Here is a 21,025-nt window from a genome sequence, read left to right on the forward strand (position 1 = left end):
TACAATTATCTACGGAGGGAGCTCCAAATAACTATTTGTTGAGTGAATTCAAGAAATTAATGAACAAATGAGTGACAGAATAAACTAAAAGATTAATAAACACTAGAAATTTCTTTTAGTCAAATAAAAAAAAAGTAAGGGGTAAATGCATGTTACAATCTTATTAGTGCCACTCTAGGTCAACAACTACACTTGTGGGGGCCCTAGAGAAGTGAAGCACATCAAAACTCATGTTTAAAAGTCTTGGAAACAGCCAATTGTTCTTATTTTAAGTGCTTAAAAATTTTTTAAAGTTTTGGAGCACCTGTGTGTTCACGATTGTAATTTTAAAAATTATATACATAGAAAGGGTTATATTTTCTCTTAGCAGCATTACTCCTAACACATATGAGAAGATGAGTTCTACAGGGGTTTAGAGATGTTCTGCAAATCCTTGTTTTACAGGATAATACTACCAAGGTCTTGGCACCTGAGCGGTTTTAGAATGGCACTCAGAAGAGTTTATTTCCCAGATCCTGAATGGAGGTCTTCTGCTCTCTCACCCAGCCTTGCTCCAGGCTCTTCAAAGACTGGCTTCCCACACATGAGGGTTCCATAGGGAGCATCGCACACACTTGACACCCAGCAGTCAGATTCAGTGCCACCAGGTGAGTGTTACCTTCACTTTAGGCTAGAGGGCCACATGCTGCTCTGAGCAGTTCTCAGGGCGTGATTGTGGGATTTCCAGGTATAGATGGGCCTAGGCAGGGAAGGAGGAAACTGTAACAGCAGCTACCAGGTCTTGGCATGGGCTAAGCATTCTCATAAACATTACAGATGTTAACCCACAGAAACTTTGTCCTTTATATGTAATTAGAGGTCCAGTGCACGAAATTATAGCACGAGGGGGGGGGGCGGTTGCCTCAGGCCAGCTTGCACCCTCTCCAATCCCGGACCCCTTGGGGGATACCCAACTGCCGGTTTAGGCCTGATCCCCAGGCCTAAACTGGCAGTCAGACATCCCTCTCACAATCCAGGACTGCTGGTTCCTAACTGCTCACCTGCCTGCCTGCCTGATTGCTCCTAACTTCCCCTCCTGAAGGCCTGGTCACCCTCAACTGCCCCTCCCGGCCTGGTTGCCCCCAACTGCTCCCCCTGCTGTGTCGCCCCATGCAGCCTGCTGTTTGGTCATTATGTGAGGACGTCCTGACCAACTTGCATATTACCCTTTTATTAGTATAGATTATAATTACAATAAATAGTATTATAAATATTAGTGGCTTAATTATTTTGAAAAAGGGGATACTGAAGTTCAAAGAGAAAGGGTGTGTGTGTGTGTGTGTGTGTGTGTGTGTGTGTGTATGAGAGAGAGAGAAGTAGTAGTAGGAGGAGAGTAAGAAAGAGGAGGAGGGGAAGAAAAGTAAGATTAAGAATAAGAATGAGAATGAGAATGAGAAGGAGAAGAAGGAGAAGGAGAAGGAGAAGGAGAAGGAGAAGAAATTTAAGAGGAGAGAGGAAGAGAAAGAAAAAGAGGAGGAGAAGAAAAATGTGTGTGGTAAAAGCTAATAGATATTGGTCTTCATTGAGTACTTACTATGATCAAAGTACCATGCAAAGCTCTTTATATGAATTACTAGAGGCCCGGTGCACAAAATTTATGCACTGGGGGGGTGGGTGTCCCTCGGCCCAGTCTGCACCCTCTGCAATCTGGGACCCCTCAGGGGATGTCCGACTGCCAGTTTAAACTGGCAGTTGGACATCCGTCTCACAATCCGGGACTGCTGGCTCCCAACTGCTCACCTGTCTGCCTGTCTGATTGCCCCTAACTGCTTCTACCTGCCAGTCTGATCACCCCCTAATCACTCCCCTGCCAGCTGATCGATGTCTTACTGCCCTCCTGTCAGCCTGGTCACCCCCAACTACCTTCCCCTTCCTGCCTGGTTGCCTCTAACTGCCCTCCTCTGCTGGCAATCTTGTGGTGGCCATCTTGTGACCACATGGGGCGGCTGACTTATGATGACATGGGGGTGCAAGGGTGTGATGGTCAATTTGCATATTACCTCTTTATTATATAGGATTTCTTTGCTCCCTCCCAGAAACCCAGTGAGGTCAGTACTATTATTGTACCCTGAGGTGATTGAGTAATTAGCCCAAAGCAGGTAGGACTGTGAACCCAGGTGGCCTGACTGCAGCCATCTCTAAGTATTATAAGTTACTGTGTCTCTACAAAAGGGACTCCTGGTGTTCTTGTTCTAGCTGACTTGGGTGAGAGCAGAAAAAATGTGAAACCTTCACTGCTAACTGACAGTGGGAGAGCCCCACCAGAATGCTGTTCCCACATCACACACCACAGATTCCAGACAAACCAGTCTGCAGCCTGGAGCTGAATTCCTGTCATTGCTTCCATCCTTCCCTAAAAATAGATGTTCATTAAAAACCAAAATGCCTGAGTCTTTTTCTGACTTAAAGCTTCTTACAACCATCAACACATGGGAAGGCAGAGAAAAATTCTATGTCTGATTTTAATAAAATATACTTTTTTTTAATTCAAAATATTGTGATAGCATGGAAAAAGAGATGCGTGCTCATTAAAGTTTAATGAATGTCTCTCCCTGCCATTTTCCATATGCAGATTATACACTATGACTCATGCATGATGATTGGCGGGAAGAATGTAATCCAAGACTGGGTCCATAAGGATGTGAGTACATGTCCACTGGCCAACTCCTTTGCTAGGGCTCAATATTGTTCCAGGTTGGCCTCTATTTGCTCTAAAAAGGGGGCTCATTAAGAACAGCTGCATAGTTGCTGCCAGGAAACTGCAGTCCCCAGGTTGAGCTGGGGATTCCAAGAATAAGATGATGATTTGGGCAAAGGTTTTGAGGAAGAGAAAGAAAAGAGGTTCCAACTCTTGGGGAGGGGGACAATCTTATAATAAAAGCCTAATAGGCAAATTGACCTAATGGCAGAACGACCAGTCGCTATGATGCACACTGACCACCAGGGGGCAGACGCTCAATGCAGGAGCTGCCCCCAGCCCACAGGCTCCAGGCTGGCCAAGGCGGGTGCCAGCAGGGTGCCCCTGATCACTCCACCAGTCGCCCCACAGATCAGCCCTGATTGCCAGCCAGGCCTAGGGACCCTATAGGTGCATGAATTTTGTGCACTGGGCCTCTAATAATGTTATATTTATGCTCCAGAGTCTTCACTGAAGTCTTTGTTCATGGACTCAAATATAAAGCTCTCATCCAAAATTTTTAGACTCATCTTAAAATGGCCCCAAGCTGCTATTCTAGGTTTATAACCACTAGTCCCCTGCTTCCAGCCTCAACTCTAGCCACAGCAGGCTCTAGTTGCTCCCCATACCTGCCATCAACCTCTCTCCTTGTCCTTGATTAGGTTTTTTTCCTAGGATCTGGAGATGTCTCTTCATCCATTGCTGCTGCTTGAAATGCTGTCATTCATTGAGGATCATCTACTGCCTTAATTTTTGATACCCCACTTCAACCAAACTCATGATCGGGTCATCTCTCTCCCTTGGAAAATAGACACTTTGTGAAGGCAGTCACCATCTTCCACTTTCTATAGAAGTTCCAGTGTGAGAGTAATGTAGCCTAGTGGTCATCTGCAAAAAACCTGGGTTAGAAGCTTCATTCTTTCCCTTAGCAGGCACTCGCTCACGGGTGAGCTGCTTATGAACAGTAACAATGACAATAATATCAACAACCAACATATACTTGGCATTGACTTTGACTTGGGCTTAGGTATCCATTAACTCATTATATACTGACAACAACCCTATGAAGGAAGTATTGCCATTATCTCTCTTTTACAGATGAGAAAAAGATTCCAAGAAAGAGAAGTGATGTGTCCATGGTCACACACTTATTATATAGAGAAAAGAGGCTTTGAACTCAGATAGTTTGGTCCCAAAGCCCATGTCTTGACTTCTATACCACAGGGGGCCTCTCTGGGCCTTAGTTTTCTCATCTGTAAAGTGTGGATTATAATAATATCCATCTCATAAGATGGTATTGAGGATTAAATAAGAAAATACAAGAGAAATATAATACAGAGCTCAATATTTTCTAGCTGCTATCATTGTCATCACTGTGTTCTGGTCTTTTCCTTCCTCCTGCCCATGAGCTAAGAGTGGAAGGTCATGTCCTCCTAACCCTTGGCTTACATGTCATCTCCCCGTACCCAGCACATTCATGGCAGAGAACTTGAGAGGTTCTGTCAGCTGTAGACCATGTCAGACTCAAAGTGATGCACAGAGAGTTCTAGCATTTTCCTAGAATTTGGCAATTCTGGACCTCTGAGCCATTGTGTTTTTTTTTACTTTGGTTGCATTTAGCTCCCTTTCCAATTCCTGTTTTATTCAGTTTATTTGATTTCTCTCCCTAAGGTCTCCTGTGTAATACTTCAGTGTAACATTTTCTTTCTCTTCCCTCATCCCCCTCTGCTCTTTCTTCCTCTTTCCTTTCCCCCTTTCCTTCCCTTCTTTTCTTGTGGGAAGCTGCCTATTGTCTTCACTAGCAGAAAGGTGTGGACAAGGAACCCGGAAGGCTGGTAACCTTGAAGCCCTGGCAAAGACCAGGGCTGCGCACCCACTGTTAGTCCAGACAATGGTAGCTGAAGCAACTTCCCCATTTATTATTATGTAAATTCTTGCTGATAGGCTAGTCTGCCTGTTACTGGAAATTGCCTACCTAAGAGCTATGGGTGTATCCCAAACCAATAAAAGGTTGTCGAGGCCTGAGCACCAGTGGAAGTCCTTCCCCTTGAGTTGGACTTGCCTGCCTGGCCCCCCAGTATTTCCAAATTATTACTTGTCTCTTTCATTTGTGTGTGGCCCTCTTCCAGATTCTGAACCCTAAACCACGCAAGATGTGGGGGGAAACGAACAAACATAAACATTTCACACTTTCCCATCTCCCCCCACCCTCCTGCCTTTCCTCTGTGTCTTTCCCTCCTTAAATCACTTTCAGGATGAGGACTGCCATCTGTATTTCATATGTCCAGCAGGCTAGGCTGCATCCCAGGCCCCCAGGCCATTAGTTTCTGGAATCAGGCCTCTCACAGCTCAAGGACACCTGGGTGGGTTTTAAAGTGTGAGGTGCTTTACCCAGGAACACCTCTTCCCCTGCTGAGAGTTTGTTTTGAGGTTAATGTGGTTAATGGGGTTAGTGGTTAAGGGGCAGCTCACGCAAGGCTGCCTCCTGCCTCCTTTCCTGAACAACCTCGGCTCTGGACAGAAGCCACAATGTCCATTTCTCTCACGCTTGAGTCCCAGTCAAATGGCTCTGCCTCTGACTAAGTTTCCTCCCAAAACAGCATCCCTGACACCTTAATGGAAATTAAAAACAAAAACACAACTTTTTAAAAAGTGCACCCTCCCTGCCCAGCTCACTCAACTTGTTGGAGATGGTATTTGATTCTGCCCCTGGGGAGTGAAACTGCTCTTTAAGTAAACCCAGAAGATAACTAACAAATAAACCTTCAAATTAATAATGTCTCAGAGATGAAAGTTATTAGTTTCTTTTATACACCCAGTTCATTATCAGCGGTGCCATTAAATCCTGTTTCATGCTGTGGTTTGATCACTGTGCAGCTTGGAATGCTCTCTCCCAGCCCTTCCCAGGGACAGGCTGTGGCTTCATAACTGGAGAGAGCAGGCAGGCCTTGCTTTGGTGGGAGAGGGTAAGGGATGCCTCTGAGTGCAGCTGGGGTGACCCTGCAGGCACTGCCCCATGTCTCCCAGGGACAGCAGGCCATGGGGGCAGCCTGCCCACTGGAGGTGGTGGGCAGGCCCCCTGCTTATGGTACCCAGAGCTTCTCACTGTTGGGTTCATGCTTTCTCGCACTGAGGGCACCTCTGCAGGGATACCAATGCACTTTCCCATTTTGCCTTTGTTTCCTCTTGGGCCTGCAGGCCCTGAACGTCCTCATTTTAGTTTGCCTCTGATACTCACCTGTGGGAGGTGACTGGGGTAAAATAACCACAGATGATGATGGAAGCCTTTCTGGAAATGCAGGGTTTGGGGTTCTTGCCCTCGGAGGGCACTACATGTCTGTTTGGCTGAGCCTTGTTCTGGGGTGACTCACTGTATGGTGGTCATCAGTGTCACCCACATGTCTTGAGACCCAACAAAGGCTGTCACTTTGAATGCTACACAACAATGATTCGTTTTACAAATGATCCACAGAAAATTATTTATCAGACACAAGGCCTAACTCCCCCTTTCTAGCCCACTGCCCATCTCCCAACTCCAGGGGCATTTAAAATATGAAAATTTTGTCAAACATTGATTTGTCTATCACTTTGAGGAATGCAGCTCAGGAGCTGTGCTAATCACTCAGTCACTTCAAGGACAAAGTTCTCCAGCGGCCTGGGAAGGTCTCTAAGTCCTGGCAGGAGGTGTGGGACTCTGAGGACCCTGCTGCGGCTGGGTACCTGCTCACAGGGTGGGAAGGTGTGAGCCATGCGGCTGCACGATGCTGCCGGTGCTCCTGAGATGCGGAAGCACACGGGCTGCCACAGTCAGCCCTCCTCTGCCAAGTTCCTTTCAGCCACCTGGGCAGAGATTTCTGGTGCTCAATGGGGAGAAAATGTTAAAACTACTAGCCAAGTGGGCAAAAAAACACCCCCGTGGTGACAAAAGTCAGGAAGGTGGTTATCCTGGTGACGGGGGAGGGGTCATTTACTGGAAAAGGCATGAGGACATTTTCTGGTGGTTGCAAGGTGAATACCTGGATGAAAAGTCATTGCCATCTCGCTGACCTTTCAGTTTGTGCATTCTACTGGCTACAACTATATCGCAATGAACAGCAGTATTGTCCAAAGTGCAGGTGGAGACGATCCAAGCGGTTTCCATCTCATGCCAGGCCTGACCCACTTTAAGCTGGAGGCAGTGAGAATTCTAAGTATATGTATCCATTACACATCTTTATCTTCCTCCACAAGTGTGTTCATACCTACAGGTTATATTTATATCTGCAGCCAGATCCATATATTTAGATCTGGAGGGGAGAGAAAAGTGTTATATGTGCATGTCTATATTTGGGTGGTTTACTTCTTTCAAAGAACAGGAGGATCCTAGCTCCATTTTTTTTTTTTTTTTTTGAGCATACACACACACACTCACTCACAGTAAAACACAGTAAGCCTGAATAACTAATCAACGATCTTGCTGTTCTCCCTTGTCTGAGATGCTCACACTGACCTTGATGATGATCGAGGGGATGGTCAGCACAGTGGACTTCTGCTTGGCCAGAATATCCCCGGTCTCATCGACACGGGCTGTGACAAAGAAGTGCAGAGACGCTTGCTCCAGCAGCTGGCCCATGTACTCGCTGGCTCTGACCAGCACCTCCTCTTTCTTGACTGGCAGAGAGAGACACATGCTGGGTATCAGGACTGAGATAGGATCCGCTTTCCTTCCCTCGAGCGCCCTCCTCTTTCCCCCATTAGCACAGCACCCACCGAGCAAAGCAAAGGTGAGGGAGGGGCAGATGGAACAGTCAATCAGGGATCAGGGATAAGCTCTCCTGCTTCTGGGTAAGGAAAGAATGTGCTGGAAATCTAATATTCAGTAAGGTCCTACTGGAGAAAATGTGTCGGATTTTCCAAATAGTGCTTCTGCTGTTGTAATATATGTGCCATGTTTAAAACCAAGGACCCAGGGGTTTTGACTGCGGCTGTTTTGATTTGGGAGGGACAATCTGAGGATGGCGGGTGTGGAGCGGTGACGTTCAAGGGCACCATTCCAAGTGCCGACCCCTCGTGCAATAAGCAGCATCTCTTGTAGGCCCTGGGGCATGCTGGAGCAACACTGTCAGTCACCCCCTTATAGCTCTGTGTTTTCTTTCCAGCTTTTCCTGTACTAATCTGACATGATTTTTCTATGGAAGAGAAAGAAGCTGTTGAAACCAGTTTTCACCATAGGCATTCAGCTTCCTCCCACCTCCTCTCCTATTTGCCACTTAACAGGCCTCTGTGCCAAAAGCTTGTTTCCTCGAGTCACTGAGGTTAGCTCTCAGGAGGACATCTGGAGGGGGAGGAGGGTCCGGCTCCCCCTGCTCACCGTCAGCCTGGGGCCGGGGACCCTACCTTGTGGCTCTGGCCACAGCAGTGAGGTTCTCTGTGGCTGCATCGCCCACTTGCTCTATCACTCTCCTTTCCCGCAGTCCAGGATTCTAGAGAGCAAAGCGCGGTCCTGCTGCAGACCGAGCCCAGGCCCCAGTGCCACAGCAGCTGCTACCTGCCTGGGCAGAGCCACGTGCTAGTGTGGCATCGTCAGCCAGCCGCCCAGCAGGAAAACAGACTCGTGCCTCCACCCCCAGACACAGAAGCACAGGGTCTGTAGGCGTTCAGGGAATTGCACGTCTCCACCACTGCTTCCCTGCCCAATGCCTGCCTTTTGCCAAAGATTCCTCCTTCCTACAAAAGTTATTAAAGGAAATAACTGTCATGGTTGCCAGTTTCCAGGGCAGAGCGTAGTTCATGACAGCTTTCCATAATGAGCAGCGGCCCCTGCAGCCAGGAAGGAAGGCTGCATGGAGATGGCGCCAGAGCACAGGGAGGCCTCCTGGCCGGCTGGATCACAGCTGAGAGGCATCAGCACCCACTTGGAAGCTCCTCACAGATGAGCAGGTGCTGTGGCCACCTCCAGCCCTCTGGCTGAGGAGTTCCCAGTCTTGGCACCGCATCACAGTCACCTGGGGCTATTTAAGAACCTTCCCTGGTAGACCCCACCCCTCACCAATCAAATCAGAATCTCGGGGGCCGGGCTCAGTGAGGTGGACTCTGGTGTGCAGCTGGGGGCTGAGAAGCAGGGCCCCAATCCCCAGGGGTTCCCCACAGAATCAGCCCTGACAAAGGGGCAAGAATGGCCTTTCCACCCCAGGCCTGCTGCTCCCAGTGTGGTCTGTGGGCCAGCGGACACCACCACCGGGAGCTTGTTACAGCGCAGGTTCTCCAGCCCTACCCCACCCCACTGACTGGGTCAAGGTCTGTCCTTGACTAAGATGCCCAGATGATGGCTTTGCAGGTTTGCAAAGCTCCCAGAGACAGGGGCTTTTAGCAGCAGAAGTGGCAGAGTTAAGGTGGACTTAGGACAGTCTCAGTTTTAAAATGAAAAGTTCTGTACCCCAGAACCTACTCAATTCCTGGCAAACTGGAAAGGCTGGTTAGTCTAGACCAGTGGTTGTCAACTGGGGGCAATTTTGTTCCCCTCACCCCTAGGCATATGGGGCAATGTCTGAGACATTTTTGGTTGTCAGAACTGGTTGCTACTGGCAGGCATCCAGTGGAGAGAGGCCAAGGATGCTGCTAAACATCCTGCAATGCACAGGACGGACCCGCAGCAATTATCTACCATCTGGAATGGTGCTTCTGCTGAGAAACTCTGCCCTAGGCTATGCAGAGGTATTAGAAGGTATTGGTCCATCTTACACAAGTGCTGAAGGACTTGGATTGATTCCTGGGCAGTCCTGTTCCATTCAGAGCCAGCCTTTTGCATTTATGAACTGGCCTTGATGTTGGCCCTTGAATTCTGCATTTTTAAATAACCAATCATGCTGCCTTCTTTGGGCCTGAGCCTAGATTCCACTTTCCATGGCTCTCCCAGAAATTAATTGTCCAGATGAATAAGACTCTGCCCCTCAGTTAGATGCAACATCGGATGAGCACATGGGGCCTGCTTTTCACTTCCCCAGATCTGCACAGATGGAGTGGTAAAATGACAGGCCTTGAAGAACATGCATTTTGCCTTCATCTACCGCCAGTAATAAAATATGGGTGTCGTCTGGCTCTTTCTACATGGTTGTGTTTGACCACTGGGTTCCTTTAGGCTGGTGGGATATGCCTGACTTCTTCCTAGAAATATTTGCAGAGGCCCCCGTTACCTTTACAGTGTCAGGATCAGGACCCCTTTATCTTGGGGGCAGAGCATCCTCTAAATCATAGCACCGAGGAAACTGGGCTGTGTTTCCAGCCCAAGAGAACAGTGCTCCTGAAATAGTATGTTATGTAAGTGCTATGTTTTGCCACCACACAAGAAATTGTTCTAGATAAAGTTTATTAAATGTGGCAAGAGAAAGAAGAATAGATTTTCATTCTATGAGCGGTGGAGCTGGGTTGCTGCCAATATCATTTACGGTGTCTGGGGAAAGCCAAGGGAGACACAGACTGGAGCTGCCTCATCTCTTTTCCAAAAAGCAGAGAAAACTAAATATAGCCAAGTGGAAATGATAGCACCTTTGAAGGTACTGGAAGGTTTAAGTTATTCAAGTCTTCCAAGCTGACTCTAGCCCACACAGATTCTTTAATCATCAATCTGGAAAGTATACCTCCCATTCTGCTTGGAAAACTTTCTTTGCAGTACAGCCTCCTAGCAATGTACTCTGACCCTCTAAATCATAGTCTAGAATCATACTTTGCAATATTGTGCAATTTATTTATATTGCAATATGCAACTTATTGCATGCAGTTAATGCCGCCTATCTATAGGCAAAGCAAGAAATAGTCTTCAACTCCCTTCAAGTTATACAGGACAAGCCTTGGGGTGGGCTGAGAGGGTGGGACCTATGTTAATATGAAGTCTGGCTTAGGTTTGGTCAGTGACTGGGAGGGCTAATGTAGTACGTCATCCTAGCTCCCTAATTCATATAAGCTCAATCATTTATTGAATTAGGGAGAGGAGACGGGGATTTAGAGATGGAGCTCTTGTGAGGTGGGAAAAGGATTGCATCTAGTTCCCTGTTCAGGGGAGGGAGGAGCAGCTGGATGCCAGGTAGCAAGGGCACAAGTAAGGAAACTGGCCCACTTAGGGCCCAAGGTTACAGCAAGTTGGCTCACTGTCCCTGCCTGAATTGGACTTGGCTTCTGTTATCTGCTTTGCCTCTAATTACTGTGTGTGACCTTGAACACATCAACTCATCTTTTCAGTCTCAGTTTCCCAAAATGTAAACATGTTGGAAGTTAACATTTACTGAGAGCCTACCATATGTGATCCATTTCAAATATATTTATCTCATTTCGTTTCCTCCTTACTCGCCTTCTCTCACACCACACATCCAATCTGTCAGCCAATCCAGTGGGCTCTACCTTCAGAACATCTGACCAGTTCTCACTACCTCCCTCGCTACCCCACCATCTCTCACTAAGCTATTGCAATAACATCCTAACTAGTCTCTAAGCTTTACCCTACTCCCCCAAGAGTCTATTCTCAGTACAGCAGCCAGAGTGATCTTGCAGAGCCTCAGTCTTGTCATGCCAGACTTCTGCTCAGAACCCTCTAATGGTTCTTTCAGCTCATTTGGAAACAAAGCCAAAGTGTGTACTAGGCCTACAGCTCTTCATGGTCTTTGCCCACCACTCTCACCTTGCCATTTTTGTTCCTGACTCTGGTCTCATTGCTGTTCACTGAACACATCAGATATGCTCTGGCCTCAGGGCCTTTGCCCTTACGGTTTCTTCTGGCTAGAAAGTTCACTCCCACCCTTCTGTCAGGTTTCTTTTAAATGGTTTCTTCCCCGACCACCTCATCTCTACCACCACTTCCTCTCTTGCTTAGCCTGCTTTCTATTTCCCTATTACAGGGTCAGCCACACTATATATTCACTTGTTTGCTTGTATATTGTTGAGACCCCACCTCACCACAGGTGTCTACAAACTCCATGAGGGTAGTGAGAACTTCTGTTTTGTTCATTGCTACCTCTCCAGCATAAAGCAGAAGCTGGACTTGTAAGCACAAAATAAAGGCGTGAGAGTGAATCCACAGCCCTGTGATGTGCGTAGTATTGTTTCTGTGTGCAGATGAGGAGAGTGAGCTCAGATGACTAGCGGAGCTTGCCTGGGGACACACACCTAGTAGGCGACCATCACACCTCAATCCAGACTTGTCTCACTCCAGGGCTCAGGCTCTAAAGGCCACTGCATCTGCCTGCACTGAACAGCTGGGATGACTGTTCTGCTCTGAGTCCTTTACCACTGCCCTCCCTGGCTGCTCTTTTCTATAGGGATTCCCTTTCTACCTCCAGGGGTAGAAAAAGGGCTACTCTTCCAGTTTCCAAAGAAATACCATGCCAATGAGTTTCCTAATTGGTAAAGCCACCTTACTGAAGTGAGGGAACGTGACTTCCTCCCCCAAGTTTGGGTCGGTTTCTTAGGATTGGGATTTTTGGGACTAGCTTCCCATTTTTCTGGGAATATCTTTCTGAACTTTCTGTGGCTCGGGACAGACACCAAATGCAGAAAGCTTGTACACTGTGGAGCTGTGGTTTGGTCCTCTGCTTTGCAAAACTTTTTATTCATATACCCTTTTTTTGTCAACACATCAGGTCCACAAAAGCCGGATGCCCGGAAGTGTCCAGGTCCTTTCCGACCTGTCCTATCTAACTCCATGTGCTCTGCCTGGAGACCAGTTCCTTCCGATTGACTAATTTTACCAGTTGTGAGACCAACTGCTGTGCCCACTAAATACTAGGACCCCAAGAAATAAAATTGACTGAAATTGCAACCCCCAGTGTAAAGTGCAGCCTGCCCATCCCAATCCTACTTAAGATATTCTAGAAGAAGATGCTGGAAGGAGTCAAGGCTGAGAGAGCCCCTGAGAGATGGCAGAGAGAGCAAATCCCCTCGGAAGCTCCTGAACAACACACCTGAGCCTCCCATTTCTTCTCCCAAGGCTGGGCTCTCTCCGCTCCTTGTGTATCACACAGATCCATTTGCAGAAATGGTCTTCATGCAGAGCCTAGATCTCCCTGCCTTTTGCATGGTCAAGCAGCACCCACCATTCCTGCGGGAGCAGCCCCGTCCCCCCAAAGCCTAACTGGGAGGGAGACACCGGCAGGGGGCCTGTGTGCTGGGATGTGTCCTTCACAAGCTTTCTCATGCACTCAGTGCCCTTGGGACCTTGTTAAAATGCAGATCCTCATTGACAGGCCTGGGAGGGCCCAAGAGTCTGCATTTCTAACCAGCTCCCCAGGGATGCCGATGCTTCAGGCCCTCAGCCCACACTTTGAGTAGCAAGAAGTTATGCTAGATTTAATTTTCATGACTCCTGGGCTGGCTCATGACTTTGAAAATTTCAGTGTTCGCTCCTGTGCAAGAGGCATGAAGATGAAAGGTGAGGCCTCGCTAAAAGAAGTTGGTTCTCCCATGTGGCCCACGCTCCTGAACTCTGGGGCAGAACCTTCACTCTACAGAAAGTTATTAGGGGTGTCGGGCCTGAGCCAGACAGAGAAGCAGGTCGCAGGCCCCAGAGAGAACAGCTCCCTGGTTAGCTTACAGGACAAGGGATCCAGAGCCACTTCAAATGTCTCGTTCTTGAATTCCTCCTTGGAGACGCCGGTGTAGAAGGTGATGTTGCCCGTGAGATAGGCTGAGATGGTGTAAGCTTTCGGGGTGTTGTTCTGGAAGGTGATGGTGACCTTGAAGTCCTTTCCCAGCACAGCATTTTCCACTTCAAAGTCCATGTCCACGTTAGGCCTTTGTTTCACGATGCCTTCCGTGTTGAGGGGCTTTTTAACCCCGTACATCAGGGCCGTTTCCAGGGCCAGTCTCTCTTCTTTTTGACCTAGGAAAGATGCAGAGATGATGATGGGAAACGAAATGCAGTCCCTCAAAGCGAAGGTCGCAGACTGCACACCCCGAGCCGCAGGCACCGTGTGCTGTGCCCGCTGGACTGCCTCTGCCAGCCACACCGCTTCCTGTGAGGCAGGTGCCCAAATCATTCCAATGTCACAAATTCTGCCAAATCAAGTCCCAGCCAGTCATGACCTGCCCGGGTTGCAGAGTTAGGCGGCATCCCAAGGCCTATCTGAGAGGGGGTTGCTAAGGGGCTTACTCTAACGGCCGTTTCTGCAGAGCCACTATATCAGGCTTCAGAAGGAAGAAGGGGTAAATCTAGCTCTTCCCAAACTGTGCTATCAGTTGCTTCCCTCCCCAAGTCCTGGCCACGTAGCTAGAACTTGAAGATCTCTAAGCAAAGATTTTGGCAATAGTCATCACATCTGACCAGTCCACCTCCTGCATTTGAATTTTCTCCTGTTCATGGCTCTCCCCAACAAGACCTGTCTTCCTCATCGCTCTTTCCACTTGGGCCTGTCCCATCTGCTCCTGCTGAGCTGGACCTGGGCAGCTCATACAGCCCTCCACTCCACCCTCCATTGCCATTCGCTCCTGGCAGAGGGCAGAGATCCCTGTTTCCCAAACCGTGTACTGCACCCCATGCTCTGATCTAGCAAACCGTTAACACGCCTTCCTGCAAAAGGACTGAAGGCCAAGTTCCCTTGGGGAGCACTGGGTTCTCTAGTGCCTCCTGGATGGTCACATGTTCAACAGCCTATGAAAGGTTCTGAGATTGTGCCCTCCTGGGAGACTTAACAAGATTTCCCACGTACCTGATACTCAACACATAGTTTTGAGGAATGCCTATTGAAAGGTGGTGCTGTTTGAGATGTGTGCTGTTTTTTGAAATATGTCTTATGTAGGGTTTCCAAAGTGGTGGTGATGGGGATGAAGATATGGAGAGGAGGAGAGAGGAGGAGACTAAAGACTTGCTTTGTACATGTGAGAAAGAGAGAAGTACAGGTACAAGTTAGGCCTAAGAGCCTGCTGCTGCCGAGTCCAAACTGGGCTAATGTTCCTTACAGAGCACAGGACCAAACGCTCGGCTTTGGGGGACAGGGATTGAGGAGATGTGAACAGGTAGTTGCTATGGTCTTTACCATCCTAATTCCTTTGGCTGTATCTCAGTGCTTGTGGCAAATAGAGAGGCAAATATTTTGGCTTCTTAGAAGTAGTCTTTGGATTGGCTAGCAAGAAAAACAACAACACACAAGCACTTCAAAATAAAAATGCTGTCTTTTATACTTATGCTCATCTTAAGATATGATCCTTCACTTAGTTTAAAATAAAAAGCAGTCAAATGGTTATCATTGTGATGGGTGTTGTGGTAAGTATGTATCATACACTATCTCCTTTAATCCTTAGAGTAAAGTGGCAGGCACTGTTATTACCATCAGTTTCCTGGTTTGTAAAACAAGGAAGCCAACCAACATCAGAGGGTTGTTAAGGGGATTAGAGGTATTACAAGCGTAAGGATTGGCAGCTGCTAGTACTTCGCAAAGGCAAAGAAAATGCCAGCAGGTGTTGCAAACAATCGAACATGTGTATTTGTGTGTGCATGTGTATTAACAGTTGCTCCGATTGTCAAGATTGCCAGGAGATGCCAGAAACAATTTGTCTAGGATTGGCTAGAGCACATGTTTGCAGATCGATAGGGGGAGATAGTAATAAAGGGAAGGAGGGCTGTGACAAGGAAAGTGCAGTGAAATACTTTAGCAGAATACATCTGGCAGATAGCTCTGCGAGAAAGTGAGCACTGATGGCTACCGCTTTGGATGGATACCAAATATGCATTTAGGCGGAATGCAGGGGGCAAGCAGCAGCAGCAGGAACATGGTCAGAGAGGTGCCTACTTTGGGGGGGAGAAGCTGAGCTGGATGGGATGAGGGGAGGGGGCAGTGGAGGCTTGTGGGGATAAGAAACTTTATTCCGTATCATGTCACAGATGGAGGGACCTCTAGCTTCCACTAGGGATGGGCCTGCCCCTGTGAGCAGGGGTGCCAGGCAGAGCAGGCTGGGCTGTTACAGGAAGCACAGGCCCTGATAGGAGGCAGGAGCTGCAGGCCTCCCAGAGCAGGGGAATCCCTGTTACTCTGCAGTTGTGCTTGGTGCTTTGATGTCTCATATGATTCAGGCCACGAATTCAGTGCCAGATTCAGTGCCGGGAGAGAATGGCCTACAGCCAGATTCTATTGTCTGAGACTCCTGTAGGCCCCAGTTGGAAGGGCTGTTAACTGGGATGCAATGAGAGTGCCTTCTTCCCATTGTTTGGATCTTAATTCAAATGTCACCTTCTCAGAGTGCCCTCCCTTCCTACATCCCGTGTAAATGTCCCCAGTCCTCTCAGCTCTCACTAACATATCACCTGGCTTTATTTCCTTTTGCCTGTACTTGTCACTATGTGATGTTATTCACCTGTCACAACGCAAGCTCCATGTCCTCCAGATCTAGGACTCAGCCTGGCGCAGAAGCTCAAAGGACTGAGGTTCGGAGAAGCCCTCTGCTTTCATCCAGATCAAATGTTCATCTTTATAATGGACTAGAGGCCCGATGCATGAAATTCGTGCACAGGTAGGGTCCCTAGGCCTGGCCAGCGATCAGGGCCAATCAGGGCCTTCTGACTGCCACCTGGGGTCTTCCTTCATTCCATGCCACCCCTTGGTGGTCAGCACACATCATAGCAAACGATTGAACTCCCGGTCTCCCGGCTGAACTCCCAAGAGGACACTTTACATGTTAGCCTTTTATATACCGAGATACCGAACAGTCCAGTGTAGGACATTTGATGTTCAATTAGGCTCACCTGAGTTACCACTCATTTGATATTTCATGCTCTAATGTCAGGCCCTGTTCTCAGGCGAGATGCACAGCCTTTTCTGTAAGAGTCTGTATGAAGAGGGGTCACCATTCACCCAGGGACAGGGAAGGCTTCTCAGCATTTTTCCCTCCACAGGGAGAACAAAGGCCTGGAGGCAAATGGCAGCCTGGCTTGTTAGAGGAATTGTGCAGCTCGCCTGGCTGCTACTTATGATAACTGCCCATGTGGTTAGCAGGGGCAGCGAAGGGGGCAAAAGGGCAGATGGCAGGGGCATGGCCGTGCTCTGACTGAAATGCCCTGGAGATGACAGAAGAGAGGGAGGGCTTTTAAGTAGTGTGGCAACCAGGCTCAGGTTTACATTTTAAATATGCCACCTTGGCAGCAATGCAGGGTTTAGAACGAGGGCAAGAGGATAAGAGGAAAGGGAATTGGAAGCTGTAGCAGGTATCCAGGAGAAAAGCCATCATAGCCCAAGCTAATAGAGGTGGTATGGTAGGAATAATACAATTACTAGCGGTAGCAGAAGCTTACTTTCACGGGACACTTTCTAGGTAGCAGGCACAATGCTAAGAGTTCTCTGCACATGATACTGCCTGATTCTCAGAATGGCATGGAGATCAGGAGGGGCGGGGAAGGGGAGATGTTTCAGAGGGACATTCAGGTTTGCTGCTTCTGGTGGGTCATGGTTTCCTTCACTGGGGTACAGAGAGGAGAAACAGACCTAGGGAGGGGAAGGGAGTGGGAGAGGTGACATTTGGGAAGGTTCCATTTCAAGTTTCTGTGGGACTTTAGGTAAATGTAGAGCTGAAAAGTGGTCTAAATTGGGGTCAACGACTTGGGAGTGAACGGTGTATATGTGGACATAACAACAGCTGTAGAAAGAACCCAAGGAAATGGGCATGAACCCAAGGATGTAAGCCCAGAATGAAGTCACTTTCGGAGGGAGTAAGGAAAGCAGAACTTGGGGGGGGCGGGGAGAGGAGACAGAACAAAGAACCAAGCAGGTTGGGATGGAACCAGGAGACACTGCAGCATAGAAACAAAGAAAACCAAATTTCAGACTTGGGAGTAATAGCATGAAAAGGTGTAGGAAGGTCAGGCAAACTGAGGTCTGCAAATGTTTCTTCCATGTGGCAATCAGGTGGTCTCAGTGACCTTGAGAAGATCTTCAAGGATATGTTGGTAGCAAAATGTAGGGCATGGAGGTGAGGAATATAAGGGAAAGGAACATGGAAGGCTGCCAGGTGCAGGCAGCTCTCCCAGGACGCCTGGCCATGGAGGCGAGGAGGAAGACAGTGCGGGCATGTTTGGTGGGGGATATATTGTTGGAAAAGACTTTGTAAACTCTTTAAACACTGAAATTCTAATGGAAAGGAGCTAACAGAGAAGGAGAGAGAAAACTACAAGTGACGGGATCATTGATGGGTGATGAGGAAATGGATCCAGATACCATCATGAAGAAGATATGTTGCCCAGAAGAAGTTTTAAGGATTCTGGTTTTCAAAGTTTTATAGTATAAAAGGTATAAAATTAATGTTAAACTTTAGTTTGTCCAAGTGAAAAATGATCTGTCCACAATTTAGTTAATTAAAATAGTAAATTCCTAAATATGGTAATAATTCCTTTTTTAGGTTTTTGCTCATCTCCAAACTTTAGTGGCCTCACTCAGAATCTGTGGATAGAGAAGTTTTATGAAAGATTCAATAATGAGAATCAGCGTGGCAAATACACAGCCAAGGGTGCTGGCTGCCCCTTCCTCGATGCCCACGACAGACGTCTTTAATCACCTCCTCTTTCCCACTACATTTGAGAGCAGTCTCAGCACCCTCCTCTAAACAGTACTCCACTCAGTCATTCCCAAAGCTGGAATTTGAAATGCATACACCATCTTTGAATAAGAGGCCAATTATCCATCTACCTAGGATTAAGCTCTAATCCAGAAGCAGGATGGGTGTTTCTTACAACTACCTATGGGAATTTAGGGGCACTTCTGTTTAGACCAGACCCCACATGGTCCACCTATCTGAGCCTTGCCTTCTTGCCAAACTCTGTGGCCCAGATTGCAAATGTCTTCCTCATTCAGAGTTGGCACACTTTATTTGTTTTAATCTGTTGTCTACCCTTGGTCAAGCCCTGACTCCTTTTTTGTAGGCTGCCTTTGGGTCCTTCCTTTCTTGACATCTGACCTTGATTTGGACTTCACTGCCACCTCCACTGCTGACAGCTAATGGCATTCTGCTGTGAGGTTAGATAAGACAGCTGATGGCCTGGACAGCTCCCTGTAGGCTCACCGCTTGTTTTCTTGTCTGATCAGGATTTCTTCCACACTAGGATTGTTTATCCGCAATCCTTGTCCAGCTGCCTCTTCCTAAAGAACTCCTTCCCCATGCTTCCCCTAGCCAATCTTCATCTTTCCATCTCAGTGAGCCTCACTAACACCCTCCAGAATCCCCAAGGCGGGCTTGCGATTCCCTTCTCTGTGTCCTGCACACATCCCACAACTTGGTGAGGGTTTGCTTCCTGCTGGTCTCTCCAGCTAGATGGGAAGGCAGAGCAATGCATGTTTCTATTTGTACCCAGTCTTGAAAATATGGGGATAATTAATAGCAATTGTTGAATGAATGAATGAATATTACAGCTAGTTTCTTTTATCTTTTTTATGGACTTTTATTTTTCCTTTCCAAACCTTTTCGCATATAACTCCATAACAGGAGGACATTGTTTGTTTGTTTTGTTTTATCATGCTTATTTTTTAAGCACAAAATTTTTTTTAGATTGTTTCTATTCTATGTCTTTGAATTTATTTTTTCCTCCCCTCATTTTAGGGGAAAAAAAGAAAGAAAAAATCTTTTGATCTATGTTGTGCAATGGAGGATATGTAACAGAAAAAAAGAATGAATCATTTTAGAGATACAGCAAAATTTCACTAGTTCAGATGACAGAAATTTTGAATTTCTAATACTATGCACAAGAGTTCTCAGTTCAGCAAACTTCCTCTTTATAGTGCAAATTGCTTTTGTAAATAAGAGTGCAGAGACTGTCTAAAATATTTAAGAGAAATTCAGCACTCCATAGCACTTCAGGAATACTGATGGATATTTAGGAATATGCTAATTATTCATCATTTTTATCTCTTCACTAAAATAAACGCCACTCCTAAGAACTCTGATGATGAATCATCTATGAAATATACTCCTCATTTGCTATCGAGATACCCAAGGTCCTCCACTTCCTGTCCACGGCTGACCTTGGGCAGTTTGTCTTCAGCCCCTAGGCACTCTGAGCCTGCAGGACCCCAAGCATACCAGGTGCTTCATGATTTGGTCATGTGACCACTGTGTGGAAACCCTGGCCAGCTTCAACTGTGCTCTGTGATTCCTCTCACCCTGCTTTGCCTTTTCTGAATCTCCTGGCTGGACTGAGTGTTCCTCTTCTTCTTATCAAAGCCCTCTCTGCTCAATGATCCTGTCACTTGGCCAGGAATGGAAATCGGATCCTGCTCACTAAAATGATCCCCCGCACCAAACACTATTCCAGGCATAGAGTAGGCAATCAGTCCAGTACCAACTCAACAGCGCCATTTGAAATATTCTGCACAATAAAAATGAACAAAACCACATTGCCATTATTTTATAATTTAAACAGGCCTTCAACTTAATTTCCTGACTAGTAAGATTGCCCTGTCCTCTTAATATTGTATTACCTACCTCAAGGGATTTCCATGATCATTCAGTGGAACAATGTATGTAAGAATAGTGTATAAAATACTAAACAGATGTGAATAGTTATTTAAATTTCTGTTATTGAACTAAAATTATAATGTTTTCCAATAGAATTATTTAAAATTATTTTTGTCTTTTCATATATTCTATATGCTGTTAAAGTAGATATGACTTAAAATCAAATAATTTCACAAGCCATGTGAAGAGAATTCTAATCAAAGCAAACATACTAATGAAACTACAATGAAAAAGTGTGGGTGTGATGTGTCTTTCATTCCTGAGAATTTATGCTTCTGCTCTGACTACCTTATGCTATAAATGCCAATGCATTCTCTGGGAAACATCTCATAGTGACCTTGGTAAGTACAAAATGGACTTGGGCAAAGAAATTGTCATTCAATTATAGTAAATTACCTTCTTGGAATTTGTAGTTATCAGTAATATCCTTCATGCCATCTCCTCCAATTTGTTTGGTCACAATTAATTTCCCAACGTGGGTGGTATCAACAGCTTCCACCACATGAGTGCCATCTTTTTTAGCTGTAATGTAAACAAGATCACTGTTGACCTGAAAACAGGAAAAGAGAGCATTAGCTGTCATAAATGTCCTTGTTACCAAAATCTCTACCTCTCAATGGTGTAGTCATCTATTACCCCTAGAGTTGGTATGTTTCTCCAACACACTGGATTCATAGGGATAAACTCATTTTAAAACTATTCTATATGGGAATCTAGTCTAGATTAATTATCAGGTATTTTAAATTAAGAATATTTAGAAATGGGACTATCAGCTGTCTAAACATTAATCAGTTCTTTCTCCCCTTTTTTCTTTTCTTTTATCCTCTGCAGTTATATATATATATATATATA

The 21,025-nt window shown here is 46.6% G+C and overlaps 1 protein-coding gene across 1 annotated transcript in view; it reads right to left on the reverse strand.

Annotated features, from left to right (window-relative positions):
• F13A1 (coagulation factor XIII A chain) overlaps positions 1 to 21,025 on the reverse strand; it is a 190,190-nt gene that overhangs the window by 19,725 nt on the left and 149,440 nt on the right. The window contains exons 12-14 of the mRNA XM_006766094.2: positions 20,570 to 20,723; positions 13,275 to 13,562; positions 7,206 to 7,366 (exon numbers count right to left, since the gene is read on the reverse strand). Coding sequence (XP_006766157.1) covers positions 7,206 to 7,366; positions 13,275 to 13,562; positions 20,570 to 20,723 — 603 coding nt within the window. The remainder of the gene's footprint in view (positions 1 to 7,205; positions 7,367 to 13,274; positions 13,563 to 20,569; positions 20,724 to 21,025) is intronic.

Source organism: Myotis davidii, unplaced genomic scaffold (genome assembly GCF_000327345.1).
Source record: "Myotis davidii unplaced genomic scaffold, ASM32734v1 scaffold80, whole genome shotgun sequence".
Lineage (NCBI taxonomy): Eukaryota > Metazoa > Chordata > Mammalia > Chiroptera > Vespertilionidae > Myotis > Myotis davidii.